This window comes from Cucumis melo, chromosome 5 (genome assembly GCF_025177605.1).
Source record: "Cucumis melo cultivar AY chromosome 5, USDA_Cmelo_AY_1.0, whole genome shotgun sequence".
Lineage (NCBI taxonomy): Eukaryota > Viridiplantae > Streptophyta > Magnoliopsida > Cucurbitales > Cucurbitaceae > Cucumis > Cucumis melo.
In genome coordinates this window covers 11,429,053-11,453,639 of record NC_066861.1, presented here as the reverse complement: position 1 = coordinate 11,453,639, position 24,587 = coordinate 11,429,053, and the positions used below count along the sequence as shown (strand labels likewise).

The 24,587-nt window shown below is 33.5% G+C and overlaps 1 protein-coding gene and 1 long non-coding RNA gene across 2 annotated transcripts; both read right to left on the bottom strand.

Annotated features, from left to right (window-relative positions):
* Positions 1-15,768: 15,768 nt before the first annotated feature.
* LOC107992309 (sister chromatid cohesion protein SCC2-like) lies at positions 15,769-16,717 on the bottom strand. Its single transcript, XM_051085322.1, has 4 exons — positions 16,686-16,717; positions 16,367-16,520; positions 16,195-16,264; positions 15,769-15,964 (listed from the first exon to the last, which is right to left on the bottom strand). The coding sequence occupies exons 1-4, from the start codon at positions 16,715-16,717 to the stop codon at positions 15,918-15,920; spliced, it is 303 nt and encodes a 100-aa protein (XP_050941279.1). The 3' UTR covers positions 15,769-15,917.
* A 263-nt stretch (positions 16,718-16,980) lies between these two features.
* LOC127149312 (uncharacterized) lies at positions 16,981-18,728 on the bottom strand. The gene is made up of 3 exons (XR_007820754.1): positions 18,339-18,728; positions 17,185-17,338; positions 16,981-17,087 (listed from the first exon to the last, which is right to left on the bottom strand). It is a non-coding gene; the product is annotated as an uncharacterized LOC127149312 (long non-coding RNA).
* Between the last annotated feature and the right edge of the window lie 5,859 nt (positions 18,729-24,587).

Sequence of the window (24,587 nt, the reverse complement as noted above, 5' to 3'; positions counted from 1 at the left end):
AGACATGGAAGTGGAGGCATCCTATGTAAAGAGCTTACATAAGACTGAAACCATTAAATAGTCACTTTTATGTTATAAAACAGTTGATTATATAAAAGTCTACTTTGATTATTGATGACCTAGGTAACTTAATCTTAATTATGAGCTAACTATGAACTCCTTCTCACACGAAATTATCCTTAGATCTGCATAGGTGAGGGCAGTTCAATAGTGTTGGCCCATTATACCTCATATTTCACGGGTAAAACCAATCGGATAGTTAGAGACATAGGGTGCAAGACAGAATTCACTCATACCAAGGACTGAATCCAAGTCTTGAACAAGAAGCTCCACCCTCTCATTAACCAGAGAAGAATTCAATTTATAGGTTGGACCTTAACCAATTGTTCAATAGTAGATTAGTGGAACTTAATGAGAAAAATGTAATCTTAAGAGTAAAATGGTATTTTTGACCCAACCGACGTTACGAACAACCTGTGAATGATTAACTTACTAATTATGATTATATCATATGTACACAAATATATCTATAGTGAGGAGAGTGCAACTACGAGACTTTAGTGGAATGACGCGTTTATTAACGAATGTTTATTAACTCGGTCTAAACAAGTTTAACCAGCTAATCTCGGATTGTTGGAGCTCATGATCTATAGGTCCATTAGGTTCCCCTACTAGCTCACACGGAATTTACTTAGAACAGTATGTTGGAATAATTTGAATTCTAAACCCGATATTTTCTTTGTTTAATTTCTTTAAATGTGGAAAAAAAAGAAAAAGAAAATGAAAATTAAGTGTAAATATATATATATATATATATATATATATATATATATATATATTAAATAGTTTTATTAAATAAATTAAAGAAAGAAAGAAAAGAAAGGATAAAAAGAAGAAAAAGAGAAGAAAATTTCATTTTTTTCTTTTCTTCTTCTTCTTCTCTTCCCTTCACCGCCAAGAATTTTGAAGACATCCAACTTCCATTTTTTTCCTTCTTCAATTTGCAGAGAACTTTTAAGAGAGAGTTTGGAAGAAGAATAGGAATTTTACTAGAATTTTGAGGTTGAAGAAGAGGAGGAGAACTCAAGCAAAGTGTATCCATGGCTAAATTTTAGTTCATTCTGCACATCACTGGTTTTTAATTCGGTTTGAACTCTTCAAAAGGAATTAAGAGGTGAGATTTACATTTACTGAAATTTAACTCATTTTCAAACAAACTTTATGAAGAAAGTTGGAGCAAATTCAGATACTCATTTGGTGCTTTTTGATGAAGAAAACAGGGCAGTTGGTTTTCACTCGAAATCAGAAGGTCTCAGGTTTTTCTTGTATTTCAGAGTGTACCGGTAGAGTTAGAATCTTTATTTGGTATGGTTGGAAAGCGTATTCAATTTACTACAACTTTCATGAAGAAATTGTGAACCAAAAACGACTAAAAATCAGTTAAATTGTAGGGACAAGTTAAAGAGGTCGTGTGCGCGCGATTCTGAAAGTGGTTCTGTTTCGAGGATTATCTGAGTTTATGCACGGGGAATCAGATTTACATGTCTTCCGGTAAGTTTTAGAGGGTCTCAAAATGAAGATTTTGATATAAAGAACACTCATTTTGGTTAAGTATTGAGAAAGTTATAGTCCTTTGATGTTTATGTTAGAAATTTGGAAATTTCAGAGAATTGTTGAAATAGGATTTTATTTCTTAAGCTTTGTTTTCGTGAGCGTCATCTTTGGTGCGACATGTTATGTATATCTTTAGGAAACCAGAATTTTAAGAGTTTTAATACTCGGTTGGATTGTTGGCAGGCCGAGAAGAATTAAACCGAGCTTATAGACCAAGGATCTGGCCCAAGACTGTGAGTGACAAAACCAACTTTGAAATATTTTCCATAACTGTTATTATGATTGAATGCGATAAATGTTTATTTATGAAGCCATGAAAGGTATTTGAACTCATGACTATTTTCAAGTATACATTTGGAGACTAGATTTCTTAAAGAAAATTATGCTAGCACGTAGATATTAAATGTTTGGAAAGTATTTAAACCATAATGTCTTAAGCAAAGCATGAATTAGTAAGAAGGTTTGTTTTAAGAACTACAGTTTTCCACGAAAGAGCTGAGTAAAGTTCGAGCTTTGGGTAAAATTTATAAGCAGACATTTTTTTAATATTTTTAGATGATTTATGAAATTTTCATTAACTACATGACTGAGATCTTGAGCCTGAGGCTAGAGATTACCATGTGCACATTGGTTAGATTCCGTTGTTGACGTTGAGTGTACTCCGTATCACCGATGCTGTCGTGAGTGCTGGGTGGGCCCCACTACGACAAAGACGATGGGAGTGCTGGGCGGGCCCCACTACATTGTAAGGCTTGTAAACGTTGTTGTACTGGGTGTACCCTACACAACGTAGACTTGTCATGTTAGTTAAAATTCTTCGATATACTTGATATGCCTTGCTAGATTTCAATGATGAACATGCTGAGTATTTAAGGAAGCTATTCTTACTACTACACGTTTACATTTACGACTTGTATAAATAGATTTATATGTGTAAAGTTTTCACGTGCTCTTATCTTTAAATTCATAGTTTTAAACAGAGTCACTCACTGAGCTTCATAGCTCACCCTTTCCAAAATGTTTTACCCATTTTCTAGGTAGAGATCGAGTTCCCGGTGCCTGATAGACTGCCTTAGTCTGCTGAAGCTCCATTATCGATTGCCAGTACGTGTTTTGAATTGGGCATAGAGTCTGTTGTGTTGTGATGTATATACACCCTTGTATGTTATAGATACTCCACAGTTTGTATAAGCTTTAGGAGCTGTAGTTGTGTAAATTTTGTTGGTTATATTTTGATTAAGGTGTCTTTAGGTTTACTCGTGAAATCGGTAAATTTTGAGGTACACTTCATGTATGTGTTCGACTAGCTGTGTTTGACTAGCCTAGGATCCGCTGTGTTTTGTTGCATGTATAATAGTTTATATACTAGATTGGCAAGTTCATGACATGAAAGTTTTAAGCAGAGTCGACAGATACATGTACAAAAAAGCGTTGTTCGTTGGCTTCACGCCAGCTTTCGATCTAAGGTAGCAGGTAGTCCAAGAGGGGGTGTGACATGAATTGTTTAAATTATGTAAAGAAGGAGAAATCGACAAATATATGTCATATAATTGTTAGTTATCAGTTATAGATAGAGCGTTATGTTTAAAAATGATTTAAGTATTAAAAATATAAATTCGGATTCATATTTGGAAGCTAAAAAATGATGATAATAGTCAAAGTTGAAAAAAGTCAAAATGACTTTGGATTTTGAAAAGTCAAATTTTGATCGACTTTATATTCAAATGTGATTTGAAATTAAAAAAAATGAATGTGGATTTATACTCGATAGATTGGAATTAGCCAATACAGAAAAAAAATGGTAAAAGTCAAAATGTTGACTTTTGACTTGAAAAAATCAAAGTTTAACTTTGACTTGAATGATCAAATGACCATATAGGCCTTGAACTAAAGTTAGTAGGAAAAGCCTACATTTTGTTGGTTAATCCCATTAACACTTAGTGGAATAAGTGGTTACATGGAAATGCAAACACCTAGCCGACTAAGTTCCACTAATGGTTAGTGGAATATTAGGTGTTGAGATTTGATGAACTAATTATATGCAAATTATGTTATTTAAAGGCTATTTTTCAAATGTTTGAAGACTAGTGGAAAATTATGTAATTTTGACTTACAAAATAAAACCTAAGTCCTTTTCTCTCTCAACTCTCAACCTTAAATTCTATCTCTAATATAATTTCCATCTCTCTTACCTAATTTCTTCCCTTATCAAGTCCTACAACCCAGTTTTAAGTCTAAAGAATAACGGGTCAACACTAGTGGTGGTTTCGGGTTGTGTTCGTGAGGAGATATCGAGGATCGAAAAGTTTCAAAGGAATGAATTTTCCTTAACCCTAATTTCATTTAATTATGGTAATTGATGCATTTAAATTTCTAAATGGTTTAGATGGAATTAGAGTAAAATTGATTTGTGATTCTGTTGTGCATGTCTATTGCTTTTCCATTAGTTGGGATTCTAGATTTATTTATGTCTATATTGGACTCGGTTAACATGTTGTTCATTGGTTGAATGAATATGAATGTGATTTAGGAAGTTTATATTTTTTAGGTTTTAGATATTTTTCACAGTTGTATCTTTTGTAAGAGATAATTTTAAGTTCAGGTCAAGCAGGGTCAATAGGTATTATTAGAAGGAGATGATGTCGGTCGACTTCACGCCGGCATTTCAAACCTAGTGAGGAGGGGCTCTAGGATGGGGTTTAACATATTAAGACAGATTTTTAATCCTATCCTCATTCTCCCTCGTGGAACTTTACCCCAGAAAACTGATAGAGCTTAATGATCAAGGAAGGATGCCCAAGACCACCTGTGGTAGAGCATTTATAAATGTGCTTAATAGGATACTTAATTATCTTTTCCACATCTATTGACAATTTCACGGCTAAGGCATAAAGCAAAATTGTCCTATCCATAGTGACTTTCATGAGATGTGATACTTGTGCATCAACCTTGCATGGATAAAGACGTGCTAGATTGGGTTGGTCAACAGGAGATTCGTACTCTTAATTGAAGATCATCCTGAAATCCTAACCCAGTTCTTATCAGACCCACAAAGGGATCTTACAACATCACCCTCTTCAAATCCCTCTCTCTCCTATATTCTATATATTGGTCTTCTTTTATGGTTAGGAGTTGGAAGAAAGTGTTTATTACATATAAAAAGAAAAAAACAGTGACACCTCTAACATAGAAGGTCTCGTGCACCTCATTTATGTTAGCATAATGATAACTTGTAGAAATACTAGTTATTGTAGCCTCTTTTATAACAAGGTCAAAATATAGAAGAAGTGTATCAAAACGCCATAATTATGTTGAAAAAACATAATTATTTAGAAATACACTTTACATAAGCATCTATGTGTTTGAATTTATGTCCTAAAACTCGTAGTTTATAGTTTAAATTACATTTAATTCAATAAAGTAGTTACTGAGGACTTATTAGTGAAAATAGTATAAGAGCTTTTGGGTCTTATTACATTTTTTTGTGCTCTATTATTGCCTTTTGGGTCTACAAGAAGTTCAAAAGTCAGAGAGAGGAATCCATGGAGAAGCTTTCTGTTAAGAGTGAAAGAGAAGATAAGACAGCAAGACCAAAATCTAGCCTTGATCTATTCGATCTTGGTATGCTAGGTATGGATGTTGAAGAACAGACTCATACTTCTGAAAGTGAGAAGGAGTTATCTGTTCATAAAGAGGGAGAAAGGAGTGAAGAGATGTTGGATTCAAAATTTGATAATGTAAGTGTTTCTTCAACCAAGGAAGTGATGTATGCTCGTGAGGAAGATGATAGTAAATCAATACAATGTGTATCTAATGGAACTCATTCCTCATCTGGGGATAAGATTACTCTTGTTCAATGTTGTTTATCTAATGACGAGGAATCATTCCATTCTTGTGGTGATTCCAATTTTTTAAATCGTCGCCTTTCAAATGCTTCAGAAACTTCTTCTGCTAATGTGATAACAAATTCTACTTGTTCAGTACCAACTGCGAACTTAGCAAGTAAATTGGAAATACAATGTGATGAATCTAACAAATTATTAACGTCTGACCAGTCTCATCTTGCCCTTTTTCCTTGTAATTCAAAACCCAAAATGCAGATGGTTCCCCATTTTGTTGGCTTCCAAAAGAATTTCGATGTCCCATTTTTATCTCCACCTCCTCCACCGCCATCGCCACCACCACCTCCTCCTGCAGTCACGGATCGCTATTTGTTTTCCCTTTCTTTACCCTTTTCAACTCGACCTACTTCTTCTTCTGCATTGTTAATCGTGAATCCAATAAACTAAGGTCTAGATGCTATCTAGTGTAAGCTTGAACTTTATGTAGAGACATAAACATGGATCAAGTTCGTGTTTATAACCCAAACGGTCTATAGTTTGTATGAATAAGGTTGGACCCTTATTTTGGGGACGCTTTGGATGTGGCCCGCTTTGTAGTTAGTACAAATGACGTGATCCTAAATCATTCATGTAGAGATATGGAAGTGAGGGTATCCTATGAAAGAGTTTACATAAGACTAAAACCATGAAATACTTTTAAGTTATAACACTATATAAAACTGACTATTTCAATTATTGATGACCTAGGTAAGTTAATCTTAATTCTAAGCTAACTATGAACATCTGTTCACACGAAATAATCCTTAGATTTGCATAGGTGAGGGCATCTCAACAGTGCTTGCCCAATAAGCCTCTCATTTCAGGGGTAAGACCAGATGGATAGCTAGAGACATGGGGTGCAAGACGGAATTCACTTCTACCTATTTTAGGGTTAGTAGATAGGTTGTTCCCTTAAGGACTGAATCCAAGTCTTGAATAAGAGGCTTCACCCTCTCATTGGCTCGAGAGGGATTTGGTTTATAGGTTGGACCTTAAACCAATTTTTCAATAGTGGATCGGTGGGACTTAAGGAGCAAGATGTAATCTCGGAGGTAAAATGATATTTTGACCCAGCCAAGATTACAAACAACCTATGAAGGATTAACTTATTCATCATGGTTATATCAGATGGAAAGAAAAATATCTAAAGTGAGAGGAGTGCAATCACGGGACTTTAGTGGAATGACCCATTAGTTAACGAGTATTAATTAGCTCGGTCTAAAAGAGTTTAGCCAGTTAATCTCCGATCGTTGGAGTCTATGATCTATAGGTCCATTAGGTTTCCATGCTAGCTCATATGAAATTAACTTATAGCAATATATTGGAATAATTTGAATTGTTCGAATTAGGTAAAGAGAGAGAAATCGACAAATATATTTGATATTACCATCGGTTATAAGTTTGAGATAGAGCTTTATGTTTAAATGTGATTTAAATATTAAGAATATGAATACGGATTCATAAAGGAAGCTCAGAATTAATGGAAATGGTCAAAGTTATAAAAAGTCAAAATTTTAACTTTTGATTTTGAAAAGTCAAATTTGACCTACTTTATATTCAAATATGATTTGAATTTCAGAAAAATGTTTGTAGAATAATTGGTGTTGAGTTTTTATAAACAAATTACAAGCATTTTTGCATGTAATTTGCTTATAAATAGATCATTTTTCAAAATTAAAAAAAAATTGTCATTTTTGACAATTTTAACGAAAAAAATTATTTCTAAATATTTATCACTTCAAATATCTCAACCCTAAATCCCAACCATCCAATTTTCATCTCTTTCTCAATTCCCTTCACTTAATAGGTCCCACAATCCGATTCTAAGTCTGGAGGATGGCGAGTCAACTCTAATGGTGATTTTGGGATCGTGTTCATAAAGAGATTTCGAGGATCGAGAGGCTTCGAAGGTAACTATTTTCTTTAACCCTAATTTAGTTTAATTAGGTTAGAATTATGCATGTTAACTTCTAAAGTGTTTAGATGCAATTAGAGTAAGATTAGATCCTTATTCTGCAGTGCATGTATTTCTTTCCATCACTATACCATTATGAAGAATGAAATATAGTTTATCTCACTAAATTCAAAACCAATAAGTACATAGAATTTTCTAATAATTGAGACAATGGTAACTCTGGGTTGATGGGTGAACCAACTCCAACCTCATCATTGTACTTTAGCAAATATTTATGGAAAATCATCATTGATAGTTGCACTTTTAGAAACTGTTTGGGATATATTTGACTTACTTTTTATAACTAAACTCTCTTTCTATTTCCTCACTTATTCACTAAATTTTCCATTTTATAGGAAATATTGATCTAGACATTGCAACGAGTCCAATGCAACGAAAATTGCTTAAAACGGAGTGAAAACAAACAAGAATGGGCCAAAACAAGATAGAGTGGCATTTTCGAAATTACCAAAAGTTAGGCACCAAGCGCCAACCCTAGTGACATAGTGCCGAAGCTCGATGCTTGAGAACAGAAGCGAAAAAATGGATTGCGCATGATGATTCACTGAACGTTAACACAAAAATGCTCGCGTCTTTCCCCCCTTCCACAGACATTTTGGCTTATTCATTTCTGACTTGTAAACTCAACTAAGCACTCATTTGTTTCATTTCAATAAAAAAAAAATTACTTTCAAATCATATGTAAACTCTCTCTACAATTCAATAAATTTTCTCAAGATTCTTATAACAATGGCTATCTTTTTTACTCCAATCTTTGAGGCTATTTTGAAGGTCATGGACCCTCTTGGGAATTATTGTTTTTAGTAGATTTCTTTAAGAATGTATATCTAAATTGATTTACTTGATTAATTTTTGGGTTGTTTCCTATCTTTCTTTTAATAAAGAATTCATCTCTTTTTGGTTTGGTCATCTAATGATTTATGAATTAAACCTTAACATTAAAGGTACTAAGCACAAAATTAAAGCATGGTTGTTTGATGATTTTAGAATAATTCTCTAGCATAATCATCCTATTGAATTCTCATTAATTGTCATTTTGAAATTTACCCAAAATAATCTCTTTAGATAGAGGGATCCCTCACTTTAGGAAGTCTCAACTCGATTCCTTTGATGCATGTCTTAGTTCATTAGCATAGGACAATTAGTTCTGGTTGAGGATTGATCTAACTAGTAATGTATCTTTTTGTTCACTGATAAGAATTTTACAAAAACACCAAATCTCCATCTTTTTTTAAAGAATCAATATCACTTGTTGTGCTAGTTTTAAATCTCAAAAATCTAAAAAACATTTTATTGTCTTTTCTTTACTTTCTTGCTTAACATAAAAAAACCCCAATTTCGTACCTTTTCTTGATTATTGAATCTTTCTAATTTTTATTATTTCTTAAGTTGTGTAGCCTATTTATGAAATCCTCGTGGATTCGACAACTTCTTACATTATTCTATCACTCTTTGGTAATATTGTTTTTCCATTGTAAGTTTCAGTATTTTCTTGAAGAGTTTTGAAGTTGTAGTATTTTCTTGTACCCAGCTAATATCAATTTTTTGATTTCCATTGTTTCTTTACTATGACATGATATTATTTTTGTACCAATCATTCATTTTGAGCAGTTGACCCTATTCTAGCATCTTTAATACCAATAACGAGCCCTACCTCAAAAACTTCTTTAAGGAACAATCCATCTAAAGGATATTTGAGACTCGAGTCTAAAGTATAAGGGTTTTACTTTTGAAGAAGAAGGAATTTTGAAAATAGATGTTTTGACGATTTGTGTTAAAGCTAGGCGATGCAATGAACGAAGTTGCGTTCAAGAGGAAGTAGGCATTTTGATGCCTTATCGCAAAAAGAGTAGGCGTTGAGAATTTACATAGCTCATGACATGTTAAAAGTTAAGCTAAGCAAGGTTTGAAAACTAATAAGCTTACAAGTGTAATACTTCAAGTGGGAGCTAGCAAATTATGGGAGCTTAAGGAGTGACTAATCCAATTTAGGATTAGTATAAATAGAAGGGCAATGTCTGAAGAGAAGGATGACTCTAAGAATTTACTAAGAAAAATTACTAAGTGTGGACCTGCTGGGAAAGTCATCAGGTGAGAAAAATGGAACTTATTGTTTTGTGAGTGATTTTTCTAAAGATGAGCAGAGATATTAAAGCTTTCTTCTAAAGTCTCGTGTTGTCTTGTATGGGTCAATATATGTTAATGTTTATGAGAAAGTATGAGTTCTAAAGATAGTCTCTAAGTCATATTTTCAAGCTAAAGATTCATGTTTGATGATTGTATGCAAGTAAACTATTGGCTATTATTTCTATCAATGAACCAACTATTATGTGCACATAATGAGTCAAGGCAACCATGGGTGAAGGGACCACATGGTGGTAAGAAGTTGGCCAATGTGTTGAAAGGAGCGTATTGAGTTAGTAGCCTGAGCAACGAGAAATGAATCAAGAAAATCCCCAAGGGATGTTGTTGATATGAGAAACCACAATAGTCTATGGGTGGGAATGGTTCATGTTCTTGGTGAAAGGAATAAGAGGAAGCTAACGTGTGTTTTATGTTTTTATTGAGCCGTTGTGAGCCTATAAATAAAAATGAATTTACTTGGTTGTATTTTATTCCTTACAAGGATTTCTAAAACCTCACTGACTAAGTATTTGACTTACATTTTAAGTTTTCCTTCCCAAGTTACAAGACTTTAAGGCCAAGTTTAAAAGGGTAAGATGAGTAGCTGCGCGTTGAGGCGTTAGCCAGACATTTAAGTTTAGACCTAAGAAGTTGTCTTAGGTGTTCAAGGCCTAAAGTCTTTGTTTAAGTCCTTATTGTAAAAGAGAGCATGTAACATGTATTTTATGAAATACATGTTATTAAGTTAATAAAAGAAAGTTTGATTCTTTTATCTAGCATTGTATTTTATTACATCTTAGTAGCTTAAGAGTTTAAGTTGGAACTAGGCGATAAAGCTAAGGTTCAAAGTTAAGAGTGAGCATTCTGGCATTTCGTTTGAGGCGTCAGCACTGCTCAAGTTTCATCCAGATACCGCAATGCAAGATTTAGGACGCAACCTCACATTGCAAGGCAGGGCGTGACAGAAAAAAACTCTATCATATCTTTGAGGGACATAAAAGCAAACGAACCTAAAATTATCAAATTGAAGCTAAGGCTATGCACTAAAGCTGCAAGTTTTTCCCTTCCTCTTACTTTTCTTAAGTGCTATATTAAGGATTTTTCGAGAAATACTAACAATCCTAGAAAAAACTTAGTAAAATCTTGCTAAAAATTCACCAAATTTCTCCGATTCAAGAAAATTCACCTGCACGCAAAAAACTAATCTCAGGCATCAATTTTCACAAAAAAAAAAAAAAAAAAAAAAAAAAAAAAAAAAAAACTAACCTCCACCACTTCAATACCCCTTCCTCCAATATTTAAGCAAAAGTCAACTAAAAATGGGTCTTTCAACCTAGCATAAGAAAATTTCAAAGCAAAAATTGAAGTCAACTTTAAGTAAACAAGAGATTATACATTTGATTGTTGAAAAACTCCTAATGGTTAAGAATAGCCTAGGTTTTCTTCAAATAGGAAGAAAAACTAAAAAATTTGTTGTTGAATGGAGAAGAAATCATAAATGGTTTTGATATTTGGAAGAAAACAAGAGTTTTCTTTGAGATTAGGTGGAGAAGAAATTGATTTAAAGGGATTTTTGGGAGAGAAATGGAAGGGGAAGACAAAGAGAAGAGAAAATTTATCTTCTGTTTTACGAAGGACAGAATGCCACTGTCTTCGTAACGTTGCGACACTGCTACCTAACGCGCAAAACGTGTGCTTTATCTAATCTTTTTATTTATTTAACCAAATGAATTTGACCTTAATTAGGTAGCGTTATGGTGTTATCCTACTTGTGTTGTACGTGCCTCATCTACCTAGCATTGCAATATTATGGTCATTGACAGCTTCACTATGCTTTTGCCCTATTTTGCTTACTTTTCTCCTGTTTAAGCTCCTTTTGCATCATAATAGTCTTGATATCCTAAGATGCTTAATTTTTTGTATAAACACTAAAATAAACATTAAATTCATGAGAACTAACCCCATTCAGGCTTAGGAAAATAATGCTTTTTTTAGCACTATCAATAATCAAACCAAAATAAAAACAACTAATTCCAATGTCAGTGCATTTTAAATAATCATGGTAAAAGTTAAATAAAGAGTGACACTTGCTCGTAGTTGGTTGCCTCTATTCACTTCATAGTTGGTATGTTAAAACAATGGTTTGTAACTGCTAACTTGTAGACATACAAGCTATTGAGCATTTGAGGTAAAATAATGGAGTCAAAACGTGAGATAAAAGACTAAAACACGTAGCTTCTATTGCAAATTTATAATGTTGAGAGAATACAGCTTGCATAAGTCACGCCTGATTAACTATGTTTTTAAGTGTTTTTACGCGTAGGATGGTGAAAAGAAGACATTAAGTGAATCACAAAAGAACCCATCTAAGAACTTAGCGGTAAGAATTTTTCTGACAATTAACATCGCTAGGCGAGATGCCAACACATCATTACATGAGATGATTCGCTAAAAGACAAAGAATGGTAGTTCGAGTTGATGTGACGAGAAATAGCTACTTTATGTGCTTTGCGGAGGATAAGGACGACTGTACAGCAAAGCATTAATATTTTACCGCTTAAATCTGCCAATAAGTACCTCCAAGTTCACAGTAAATAAAGGAAGAAGGGTCCTTATCACGCCTTATTCCAAATTACTTAAATTAAACTTAACTATAACCCACGCAACAGAAATTAAATCAGTAAACTTCTCTCATTATTTCCAACCCAACAATTTCTACAATAGAATAGGGCATGATACAAATTTTCTCAACAAAAATTAAATAAATAAATGCTGAAAGTCTTCAAAGTCTTCAACCTTCAATGTTCGTTTAGGTTCCCAATCCGATCGTGTAGCTCCTTGACCGATCGCCTAGCCCTAATCGTTTACCCCTTTAAACACACTTGCTTAGCTTTCTAAACAATCAGTTACTCCAATCATTTACCTATCTACCCGATCACTTATCTTTCTAAATGATCATTTACCCCATATAACCTGAAAATGAAAAACTTAAAACGTAAGTCAAAACACTTAGTAAGTGATGCTTTTGAAAACCTTTTGGGATTATAGTTAATAAATCATTTCATTTAACACAAGCTTACTACAGAAAACCAATAACACATTTCAAATTATAAATACACATTAGTTTCACTTATTCCTTTCACCAAGATGTAAACCAGATATTTTCTTAGGATATTTTTTAAAAAAATATATATGAAAGGAATAAAAGAACTTGGAAAAAAAAGTATATAATATTTTTTATATATGTATTTAATGGTTTTTATAAAGAAGAAAAATAAAAGAAAAGAAAAGAAAGGATATAAAGGAAAGAAAAAAAGAAGAGAAATTCCCTTTTTCTTTTTCTTCTTCTCTTTTTCTCCACCGCCAAGCTTCTTTCAACCCATTCTTCACCATTTCTGCACCAAATTTCAGAGGAGATTTCAAATGATAGAAAGCTGAGAAAGGAAGAAGAAGAAGTTCAAAAAGTTTATGTTGAAGAAGACAAGGAGTTTGCAAGATCAACTTCTCTATAGTTCACTAAGCATATCTTGGTGTTTTATTGATTCTGAGCTACACAAAAAGAATTAATAGGTGAGGTTTAAATTTACTGAAAGTTAATTCATTTTCAAATAAATTTTATACAGAAAGCTTGAGCAAATTCTGATGTTCATCGGGTGAATTTTGACAAAGAAGACAGGGCAAATTATTTTCATGCGAAATCAGAAGATCTCTGGTTTTTTTAGTATTTCAGAGTGTACCAGTAGCGTTTCGATCTCTGTTTGGTATGGTTGGAAATCTTATTCAATTTACTACAACTCTTATAAAGAAATCATGAACCAAAAACACCTAAAAATTATACACAAGGAATCAGTTGTAGGGATATATTAAAGGGGTCGTGGTGTACGTGATTGTTATAGTGGTTCTGTTTCAAGGGATATCTAAGATTATACACAAGGAATCAGAATTTCATGTCTTGAGGTAAGTTTTAGGGCACCTCAAAATGAAAGTTTGACATAAAGAAATCTCATTTTTGTTACATATTGGAAGAGTTATGATCATTTGAATTTCATGCTGCGAACATGGAAAATTCTGAGAAATGTGTGGAGTATGGTTTTTTTTTTTTAAAGATAGTCTTTTTTAAAGACATGAACCATTCTCATGCATGGACTATTGTGATGGCCTTTTATCAACAGCATCCTTGAGAATTTCTCGAACCATCCCTTGTTGCTCAGGCTTTCCGATACAATACATATTTTTTTATACATTGTCCCGTCTCATACCACCATAATCTCACATTCATTTGAATGACATAAAACATAATATAAGCTTTCATTTGAAAGCTCTTAAACATACATGTATGAAAGGTTAATACAAATGAGTATTAAGATTAGAAGAATGCTTTTGAGATCTAATAACATTTTAAAAAAATCACTCACCGTTCTAAGGTTCCCTTTTCTTCTATCACCGAAAAGCTTCTCAGCAGCAACTTCACTAGTTTCTCTATCTTTTACCAAAAAATAATCTCCAAATAAAAACCTCATTCCTTTTTGTCTTCGTTCCTTATCTATATTAAACCTAAATTGGATTAGTCATTCCTTAAACTCCTATTATCTTGCCAACTCATGCTTAATTAAGCCCTAAATTTTTGTGTGCCATAACCCTGGAAATCGTCCCATTGATTCAGTAATTATAACACTTTGACCGACATAACCCTAATGACTTCTTCTCTTAGGTTTCCTACATGATCGTTAGCATTCTACACGATCAATTTAACCTTTTACACAATCATTTAATCTCTTATACACTATACAATCATTCTATCACTTTTACACAATCTATTATCCTCGTTTTTATTTTCTTACACGATCATTTAGCTTAGCTTACTTGATCGTCTAGCTTATCCTACAAGATCGTTTACGTTCTTATACGATAGTTTAACTAAATCACATTTTATTGAGGAACAAATCTCACAGTCCTCCCTTAAGGAGTGTCGGTGAAAGGAAAGATTTAGAATCCTTCCCCATCTGTAGAAGTCCTCTTCCTCCAACTCTTCTCCGATCAATTTCTGAGTGAGAGCTTAGAGAAAGATTAGAAAGAGGCTCACAAACTATTTCCCTAACTTGTAAAAGAGCCAAATAATGCATAGCAATGCATCCTACAGCTCAACACATTTCTCTATTTTCCATTTTGTATCTTTTGATGTATTATTTGATCATGTTATTCTTATGGCTAAGAGGCCTACACTTATCAATACAATGCAGATTTACTCATTGTTATTCTCTCATCTCTTTATTGTTCATCGTCTTGATGAAGTATTTTAAGTAGATTAAGTACGTGATTATGTGCTTGAGAAAGATTTTTTAATTATAAGTGTGAGGACCAGATCCGAAGAAAAGAGTCATGTTGACAAGAAGCGTTGAAGAAAGGAATGATTATTCTAAATGGAAAAGATAGATCATTCTAAAGATAAATTTCGAGGAAAATAGGTTGCATTTTGAGGAAAGATGACGTGAGAATAAGTGTCCATATTTAAGGGTTGTCGTAATGAACACTACAAGAAATTTGACCTTTAATGTCGGTTTAAAACCGACATCTTTGCGAGCGTTATTAAAGGCCTTTAATGTCGGTTGGACTTTAATGTCGGTTTAAAAACGACATTAAAGGCCTCTTTAATGTCGGTTTAAAAACGACATTAAAGGCCTTTAATGTCGGTTTTCAACCGACATCTTTGATAGTGTTATTGAAGCCCTTTAATGTCGGTTTGGCTTTAATGTCGGTTTTAAACCGACATCTTTGATAGTGTTATTGAAGCCCTTTAATGTCGATTGGGCTATGATGTCGTTTTAAAACCGACATTAAAGAGGCCAATAATGTCAGTTTAAAACCGACATCAAAGGTTTGTTTTTGTCCATTTTTAGAAATTTATATTTATTTAATTGTTGTATTATTGTCCATTTTTTATAAACCAACATTGAATCCAACAAGTGAAATTAACTACAAACTTGAAACTACAAGTCACATTCCGTAGGAAACCATATTATTCAAGTCTGATTCCACCAACAATGAAAATGCTATTAGCACTTGCACATAAATCCCATTCATATCTTAAAGCAACAATAAATCCCATTCATATCTTAAAGCACATAAATCCCATATTATTCAAGTCTGGTTCCACCAACAATGAAAACATGCTTGTAAAATTAACTGCAACCAAACAGAATTATATAAATTCAAAGATCACAACATTTTAAAGGTCTCGAAAATGCTTCTTCAAACAATTATTAATATTGGAAACAGGCACCAAATGCAGCAAGGGCTTGACATTCCTCTTCCTGAACTATAGCTCAAACCTTATCTAGAAACTTATCATCCTCCTCTAGTAGAAAATGACCTGGAAAAATATACAGTTATCTACATTCAATCAAGCACGACAAAAACAATTGTTATCTACATATAATATCGGAACGCTCAAAGAACACTATTGTACAAATATCTAAATGATATCAAATATCTAAATCAACCAAAAACACTCTAAATCTCTTTAGTGGTTATAGGTAAATGATATCATCAAAGAAATTAAAGATGTAAATGTTTTGAGAAGCAAAATCTATAAACACTTACCAACATACAAGACAATTATGAAATTGCACCAGCTACTAATCACAGCACCAACCCACAAGCTTACTATGGCCTGGAAATACATTCACATTAAAGTATCCACAAAAAAGTCGTCCAGGTTAAGATGGTTGTCACAGACAGCTTTCTAGTAGAATCATAATCCAGAACTTTTTACCTTGAGGGCAATTTGATGAACTTGGCCATTTAAATCTAAGCTTCGTCCCAGAATCCTTTCCCAATACAACTGAACAATACCACCACAAATGTTGGTATCTCCGGCACCAGCAGCAACAGGTACACTTTGGCCACTCTCCACAGTGTCAGGGCCACTCCATCACCAGCTCCATCACCAACGGGACTTTGACAATAAATTAAAAGTTCACAAACCTATGAGATGCTTTTTAAAGTTCAAGGACCCTAAACTAATACTTTAAATCTTGGTAAATTTGTTTCTTTTAAAAAATACTTCAATTATTGAATGAATAGAAAAGGACGGAGAAGATGCCTTTTTATAGCCTAATTCCATAGGTTACAAACCTAAAACTAAAAAGGAAACTAAATCTTTAACTAAGACAATTAAGAAACTAAAAAGGAAATTAAACAAGACAATTAGGAAACTGAAAAGGAAAATAAACCTTTAACTGAGACAATTAGGAAACTAAACCTTAACAATTAAGAAAACTAATTAAAATTAATTACATCACTAATCTAAAGTAGAGAGATACTAACTGGATGATGGGAATAAAAGTTTGCACAATAATGAAGAAAGATAAGGTATTTTGTTTAAATACCTGTAATACAGAGAAGAAAACTGACAGAATATAGCTGTGGAGGCCCATGGAAACATATAAGGTGCCCAACATACTACCAATAAAGATCACTATAAAAGGAAGTCTCTGCATCATGAAACAAAGGAACAAATAACAGAAGCGAATCAGCTAAAATATCGAGAGGGTTTTGATAGAAATGTAATGAAAGAAATATCAAGCATACCTCTTTTGAGAACATATGTGCAAGCTGATTCTTCGGACCCTTGAGAGCAAAAAAGGATCCAATGATGAAGCAACATCCAAGCGTAAAGCAGATGGCAAACTTTTGAGGCATCAGAACCATGGCAAGCAGATTGCTATTTTTTTTCGTCAATGACCTTGTTGGAGAATAAACTTTAAAGTTATGACTTATGAGATGTTTTTCTTTTTTCATTTTAAAACAATTTGAACAATCCTAAATAAATTTTTAATTTTCAGTGGAATACCCTAATTTTTTTTTTAAATAAACAAGTTTAGTTGAATTTTAGTTTTTATATTTCAAAAAAAAAAAAGAAAAAAAACAAGAAAAATAATTAAAACATGTTTAACAACACAAAAAGATTTCAAAGAATCACCGTTGAAATATACCACCCATTTTCTAAAACAATAAACTATCGATTTCTTAATTTGGTTTTTAGAAATTACGACCTTAAAATACACTATTGCATTTTAAAATTAACAATAAAATACAAGTTTTGAATTCATATCATTTTAAATTAAAAAATACAACATGTTTTTAGATGTAGTGATAGAAGAGGAAATTGTTTTTGTTTCTTCTGAATTCTTTATTTTCTAAAACAATTTTTACAAACCAAACTAGACTTAATTAATTCAAACACATTTTAATGTGAAAAAAAAAAAAAAAAAAAAGTTAGCGTCTTTTACTCACGTCTTGAAAAACAAAACAAAACATTTTGAAAACTTTAATCATTTAACAATTAGTTTACAATTTCATACTGTAGGGCATTTGCATATTTGATTTTTTGTTTTTGTGTTTTTGTGTGGGTGTGTGTGTGTTTTTTTACAAGTTAGCAACAATTATTCCAACTAAAAGCATTGCTTTATCATCTATTTTTACCAATATCTTCAAAGACAAAGACAAAGAATTGAGAACATAGAAAAATAATATTAAAAAACTTGTTTTTTAATTTTTTAGAATTCCACTAGAAACTCATCTCTTTTGGTTAATATAAACATACACCAAAAATCAAATGGTTACGAAAACAATAATAAAACAAACAAACAAACATTAATTTAAAAAAGCGAAATGGTAAAAGATAATCAAGAATGGCAGAAAAAACAGAGGTGTAAAAGGAGGTGGGTTGGAAGTAAACTTACATGGAAGTTGGAATGGAAGAAACTTAGAAACGCCATTGAAAGAAGCTCCAAAGAAACAATTAGTAGTTGTATTAAATCCAGGAGGACAATTACATATAAACGAACCAACGGGACCTGAATACCCACAAACCCCACCACTCTGTTCACAACTCGAACACCAACTTGGATAGACATTATCAATTGCAAATTTATACTTAATAGCAATTCCATATTTCCAGCTCTCAGCATCTGTTTCTCTTCCATTAAAGCTATAAAACCCAGAATAAGAACCACACTTAAGCTTCTCCAAATCCATCTCAAAAGAAGGCCCAAAATTCACAGGTGTATAAACACAACATCCTGATATTGGAATATTAAGGCTCACTATTGGCCCAAAATCGGCATTCCTCGGCTGCTGTCGCAAAGCGACACTCGAGATGAGTTGTTGTTGTTGTTTCGGTCGTTGAACATACCGGTTAGGGAGTAAACAGGGGAGGAGCTTGAGCAGTCGAGTAGAGCGAAGATGGTGTCACCGTGGAAGGTGAAAGAAGATGTTGTTATTACTAGGCCGCCGTTGAAGAAGGCCTAGTAATAGCAATCTCGGACATAGTCCGGCGGGAGAGCATGAGAAGGTCGAGACGGTCCTTGGCGGACATATGGACGCCGGAGGAACGGACTCCTCTATCTGTGTGTCTGTTTTTATATATTCGGAGCCTCTGGAAGGCGGATTTCACGGCGGCGATGGTGAAGGTGGGGAATATGAAGGTTTTGACTGGAAGCCAAGGGGAGATTAGAAAGTGATGAGATTGAGAAAGGAAGAAAGGGAAGAAATGTTGAGAGAAAACCTTCTTTCGTAGGGTTTGGTAGAGAAGAAAGGAGAAAAGAGTAAAGTCTAGGGTTTGGTAGAGAAGAAAGGAGAAAAGAGTAAAGTAAGAGAGAGAAAAATTCAACTTTTTACAAAATTAAAAAAATAAAAAATAAAATAAAAAAGACCTTTAATGTCGGTTCTAAAAAACATGATGTTTAATGTCGGTTTTAAACCGACATTAAAGATAAAGCTTTAATGTCGGTTTAAAACCGACATTAAACATCCGCCTTTTGAAAACCGACATTAAAGCTTATTTTTCATTTTTTCCACCCGACATTAAAGACCAGATTTCTTCTAGTGGAAGTAGGCATTTTGATAGTGAAAGTTAGGCATTTTGCATAGCAGAAGAGAATGAATTTTGGCAAGAAGGAGTGGACATTCACTGTCTATCACAAGGAGAAGACAGTCGAGGAAGAGTTCAGCATTCCAAGAAGATAAGTGTAGCGTTTCAAGGAAGATGTTTAATCCGGAGATTTACATTCTAAGAAGATAAGTTTACAGTTCCAAGAAAAGTAATTAATCCTGAATTGATCGTTGGTAACGTGTCAAGTTATACTTGGTTGCATGACCTGGAAAACAAGTGAGTTGAGGCATGTAAAGTTTCGAAATTGGTAGGCTAAAAGAGGAACTGATCAAAAGAATTAATATAAATAGGAGTGAAGACATCAAGAGAAGTGTTGTTACTCAAAAAAGTTGTTAAGAAAGTGTTAAGACCTAAGTTGTTGCTGAAAAAGTTAGGCAATATGAGAAGAGAGCTAGGTGCCCTAGAAAGAAGGAAATCAAGTGTTTTCGTGAGTGATTTTCGTAAAACTGAGTATTTGTGAATGATTTCCCAAAGAAATAAATTTGAATGTATCTCATTCAAGTCTGTAGTTATGTATAATGCGTTATGTATATCTACTTATATATTGTTGCATATGGATGTTATTGTTTGAAAAGAGAAAAATGTTGATTTATATGTATTGATTGTGATGCTTGTGTATGAGCAAACTATTAGACTTATTTCTGTCATGTGAGGAACTATTATGTTGTGTGCACAATGTGTAAAGGGTTGTGTAGACGACCTATGCAACGAGAAAGAAGAATCAGGAAAATTCTCAGACACTGTAGATAGATAGAGTGAACATTACAATAGTCAACACGTAGGATGTTGGCGAATGTGAATCGCAGTAGTCTTGGCATGGGGAACGATTCATGTTCTTGATAGAAAGGAATAAGAAGCTAATGTGTGATTTATGTGATTTGTGAAAAAGGTGCGGTAAGCCTATATTTATGAATGGAAAATGAATTTATTGCAGGAAAGTAGACAAGCGCGACGGAAAAAACAATTGATAATTACCCAAATTGATCCTAATTAACATGCAACCCTAAACTAAAGGAATTAGAGTTTAAGGAAAGTGTTACCTTTGTAGTTTCAGAACAATTGTCTACTCCTCAATCACAAACTTGAACCACCACTAGTAGTCACCTACTATTCTTTAGACAAAGAACCGGGTTATGGGACCGATTAATGAAAGAACCAAGATAGAGATTTGAGAGAGATATCAAAATTGGAAGGTATGGTTTCCCTTTTTGGTGCGAGAGGTGAAAAACTTAATTTTAATAAACGAGAAAAATAGAAAATTTAACCAAAAATCCAAAAATTAAAACTAAATTTTCAAAACTCTTTTATAAAGTAATTCCATTCAAAATGCATGTAATTACTTTACCACGTCCTAACACCTCACAAAGCACTTACTCTTTGTGGGCTTGATGTCATCACCATGTACTTCCACTTAGCCAACTAAGAGTTAGTGGGATTATCCAAAAAAAATGTTGGACTTTCCCACTAACTTTAGTTAAGGGGCAAAATGGTCATTTGACCATTCTAGTCAAAATCAAACTTTGACTTTTTCAAGTCAAAAGTAACATTTTGACTTTTACCATTTTGACATCCTTGACTAATTTAGACCTCTTGAGCATGAATTCGCATTCATTTTCTCAAAATTCAAGTCATATTTGAATCTATAGCCGGTCAAAGTTTGACTTTTGAAAGTCAAAAGTCAACATTTTGACTTTTTAAAACTTTGACCAATTCCATTATTTCGGAGCTCCCGAGCATGAATCTTTATTCATATTTTTTATATTTAAATCGTATTTAAACATAAAGCTCTATCTCTAAATCAACGACTATATCACATATACTTGTCGGTTTGTCTTTTCTTGCCTAGTTCAAACAATTTGAATCAATCCATCATACTGTTCTAAGTTTATTCCTTATGAGATAGTAGGGGAATCTAATAGACCTATAGATCATGGCCTCCAAGGATTCAAGATTAATTGGTTAAACGCTTTTAGACAAAGCTAATCAACATTCGTTAACTAACAAGTCATTCCACTAAAGTTTTGTAGTTGCACTCTCCTCACTATAGATATATTTCTGTCCATCTAATATAACCATAATTAGTAAGTTAGTCCTTCAAAGGTTTTTCGTAAGCTCAGTGTGATCAAAAAACTGTTTTACCCCCAAGACTACATCTTGCTTCTTGAGTCCCACCGATCCACTATTGAACAATTGATTTAAGGTCCAACCTATAAATTGAATCCCTCTCGGGCCAATAAGAGGGTGGGATCCCTTGTTCAAGACTTGAATTTAGTGCTTAAGGAAACAATCTATCTACTAACCCTAAAGCGGGCAAGAGTAAATTTCATCTTGCACCCTATGTCCCCAACTATCCATCAGGTCTTACCCCTCAAATGGAAGGCTTATTGGACCAGCGCTAATGCACTACCCTTACCTATGTAGATATAAGGATAATCTCATATTAACAGGAGTTCATAGTTAGCTCAGGATTAAGATTAAGTTACCTACGTCATCAAAAAACGAAATAGTCAATTTTAAACAATAAACGGCGTCATAACGTAAAAATGACTATTTCATGGTTCATTCTTATGTAAACTCTTTACATAGGATGCCCTACTTTCATGTCTCTACATGAATGATTCAAGATCACCTCGTTTAGACTAACTAAAAAGCGGGTACATCCATAGTGTCTCTAAATAAGGCACCCAACCTTTATTCATATACGATAGACTATTTAGGCTATATATCGAACTTAATCTATGTTTACGTTTCTACCTAAAGTTCAAGCTTACTCAAAATAGCCTCTAAATCTTAGTTTATTGGATTTAAGATTATAGTATTCAATTTTTTAATAACGACTTTATTGAATAAAATATGATTACAAACTAAGAGTTTTATGACACAAATTCCAGCATTTATGTGTGTTTGTATTGTATTCCCAAAAATGTTTTTTAAAAGCTTTTTCACTCTAAGTATTTAACTTATGTGTTGAGTTTTCCCTTCCTTTAAGTGTTCAGGCTTGAAGCCAAGTAAAAAAGGTCAAGATGGATCATTACATGGAAAAGCTAATCAATTTATCCGTTTTGGATATTTCAAAATTATTATATTTAAAGAGGGTTGCAGCACAGTTTTGTGTGAGGGTTGAGCCTTTGTCTTAAGATGGGTGTCTAGGCGATCAAGAAGGAAGAGTGGAAATGAGTAATTATACTCCTAAACATTTTGGGCGCGGAGGTATTTGTCCCAGTTTGGTGGGAGTCAAGCAAAGCGTTCAAAGCCTAAGACTTACCTTTGTACTAGACGAGAAAGGAAAATGTAATTGTAAAGCATTAGATCCATAATCAAAGTGAAGTTGTATTTCCTATTCTATTGTGTTGTGTTGTGCTTATTGCTTAGAAGCTTAAAAGCTTAAATTTTGTTTTTCCACTGTATTGTGTTGAGAAAGTCTCGTGAGTTCTAAGTTGGAACTCTGCGTTGAGCTTATTTAAGAAGTTGTTCCGCTTACTAGGCATTCAGCGTTCATTACACAGTGTAATACATGTTAGATGTCTAGGCGGCGCGCCTCTACTTAGTCGTAAAGAGTGATTAATTTGAAGCGGGACGTGATAATAAGACTCATCATATTTAGCCTGAGTTTAACTCGTTTCTAGTTATTTTCTAGAGAAAGAATCAATTGTTGGTCGCAAATTGCTCGAGAGAGTAAGTAGCAAAGACCTCGCTAAACACACGCAGAAGGAAGTTTGGAAACAATCTTCATTTTGGTGTTTTGACTCCAATCATTTGTGTCCTAAAAGGATAACAAGTGTGGTGTTTAGGCACCGAGAGATTACTCATCTTAAATAAAGAGGGAAATTTGAAGCTTGTAAGTAAAGAATCTTAGATATATATTGCTTGACTTATCTTTATCATTTGTGCCCCGAAAGGAGAGCAAGTGTAGTGTTTAGGTACCGAGAGGTTGCTCGCCTTAATTAGAAGATAGTTAAACGATCTATATCGCATCAAAAGGCATATTGTCTGGGTTAAATCGCCTACAATGTGGGGACTTTCCTTTATCTTTCTTAATGCAAGTTAGTTCAAACTCCATGATCATCCTATTCCACCTTCTACAGAATCTTCTTTGTAAATATTAGGATTAGTATACTTTTACTTTTATTTTGTATAGATTTATACTACCTAGGATTAGGAGTAGTCATTATAACTAAGTTTGATAGAAATTCCCTATGTTTGATTTTGGACTTACCAGTAAACCTCTTTCTCCGCTTGTACTTGGGCGAGAAAGAGGAAAAATTGTGCTAAACATTAATCCTTGTGAATTTAGCAACGCATAGATAGGACATGCATCTTTTATTGCATAACCCTAACCTCAACGTCAATTTAGTCACATTATTAGAACCTTTCATGATACATCCACAAATGAATTTTGTGATGCATATTACATGATAGAACACAAGCAATCGGGCGTTACCCTAGCGTCGCGACACCAAAGCTCGAAGGTGAAAAATAGTAGCTGCATTAATTCTATAGCACCATAGCGCCCAAGTTGGCAAGAAGCAGTCTCGCAACGCCCAACCTCAGTGCCACGACACTACATACTTTGACGAAAAACGCCAGACGAGCGCGCCCCTTTACCTATTCAACCGACCTTCAAGGCTTATTTAAGTTATTTTCTCTTGTAGTTCAAGAGTTAGCACTTCATTTTAAATTTTCACTACCTTAGAGTCAAATTCACTTGTAAACTCCTCTCTACCACATCAATAAAATTCTCTCAATTTTTCTTCAAGAAATGGGTACTTTTTTTTGTAATTTTGTTTGGAGCTACTTTTGATCAACCAAGGTACTTTCTTGAGAATGGTAGTTCTAGCATATTTTTCTTGAGAACCCATGTTTTAATTGCTTGTTATTTCAATCTTTAGTTGAATTACCTTTCTTACTTTTCAAATTAATTCTTGTTTGATTGGCTTGATCATCCAAGATTGCATAAATTATCTTTAATTTCTAGAGATGCTAAGCACATTCTTTAAAGTATGAATCATTGATAATTTTTTAATTGACCTTTAGTATG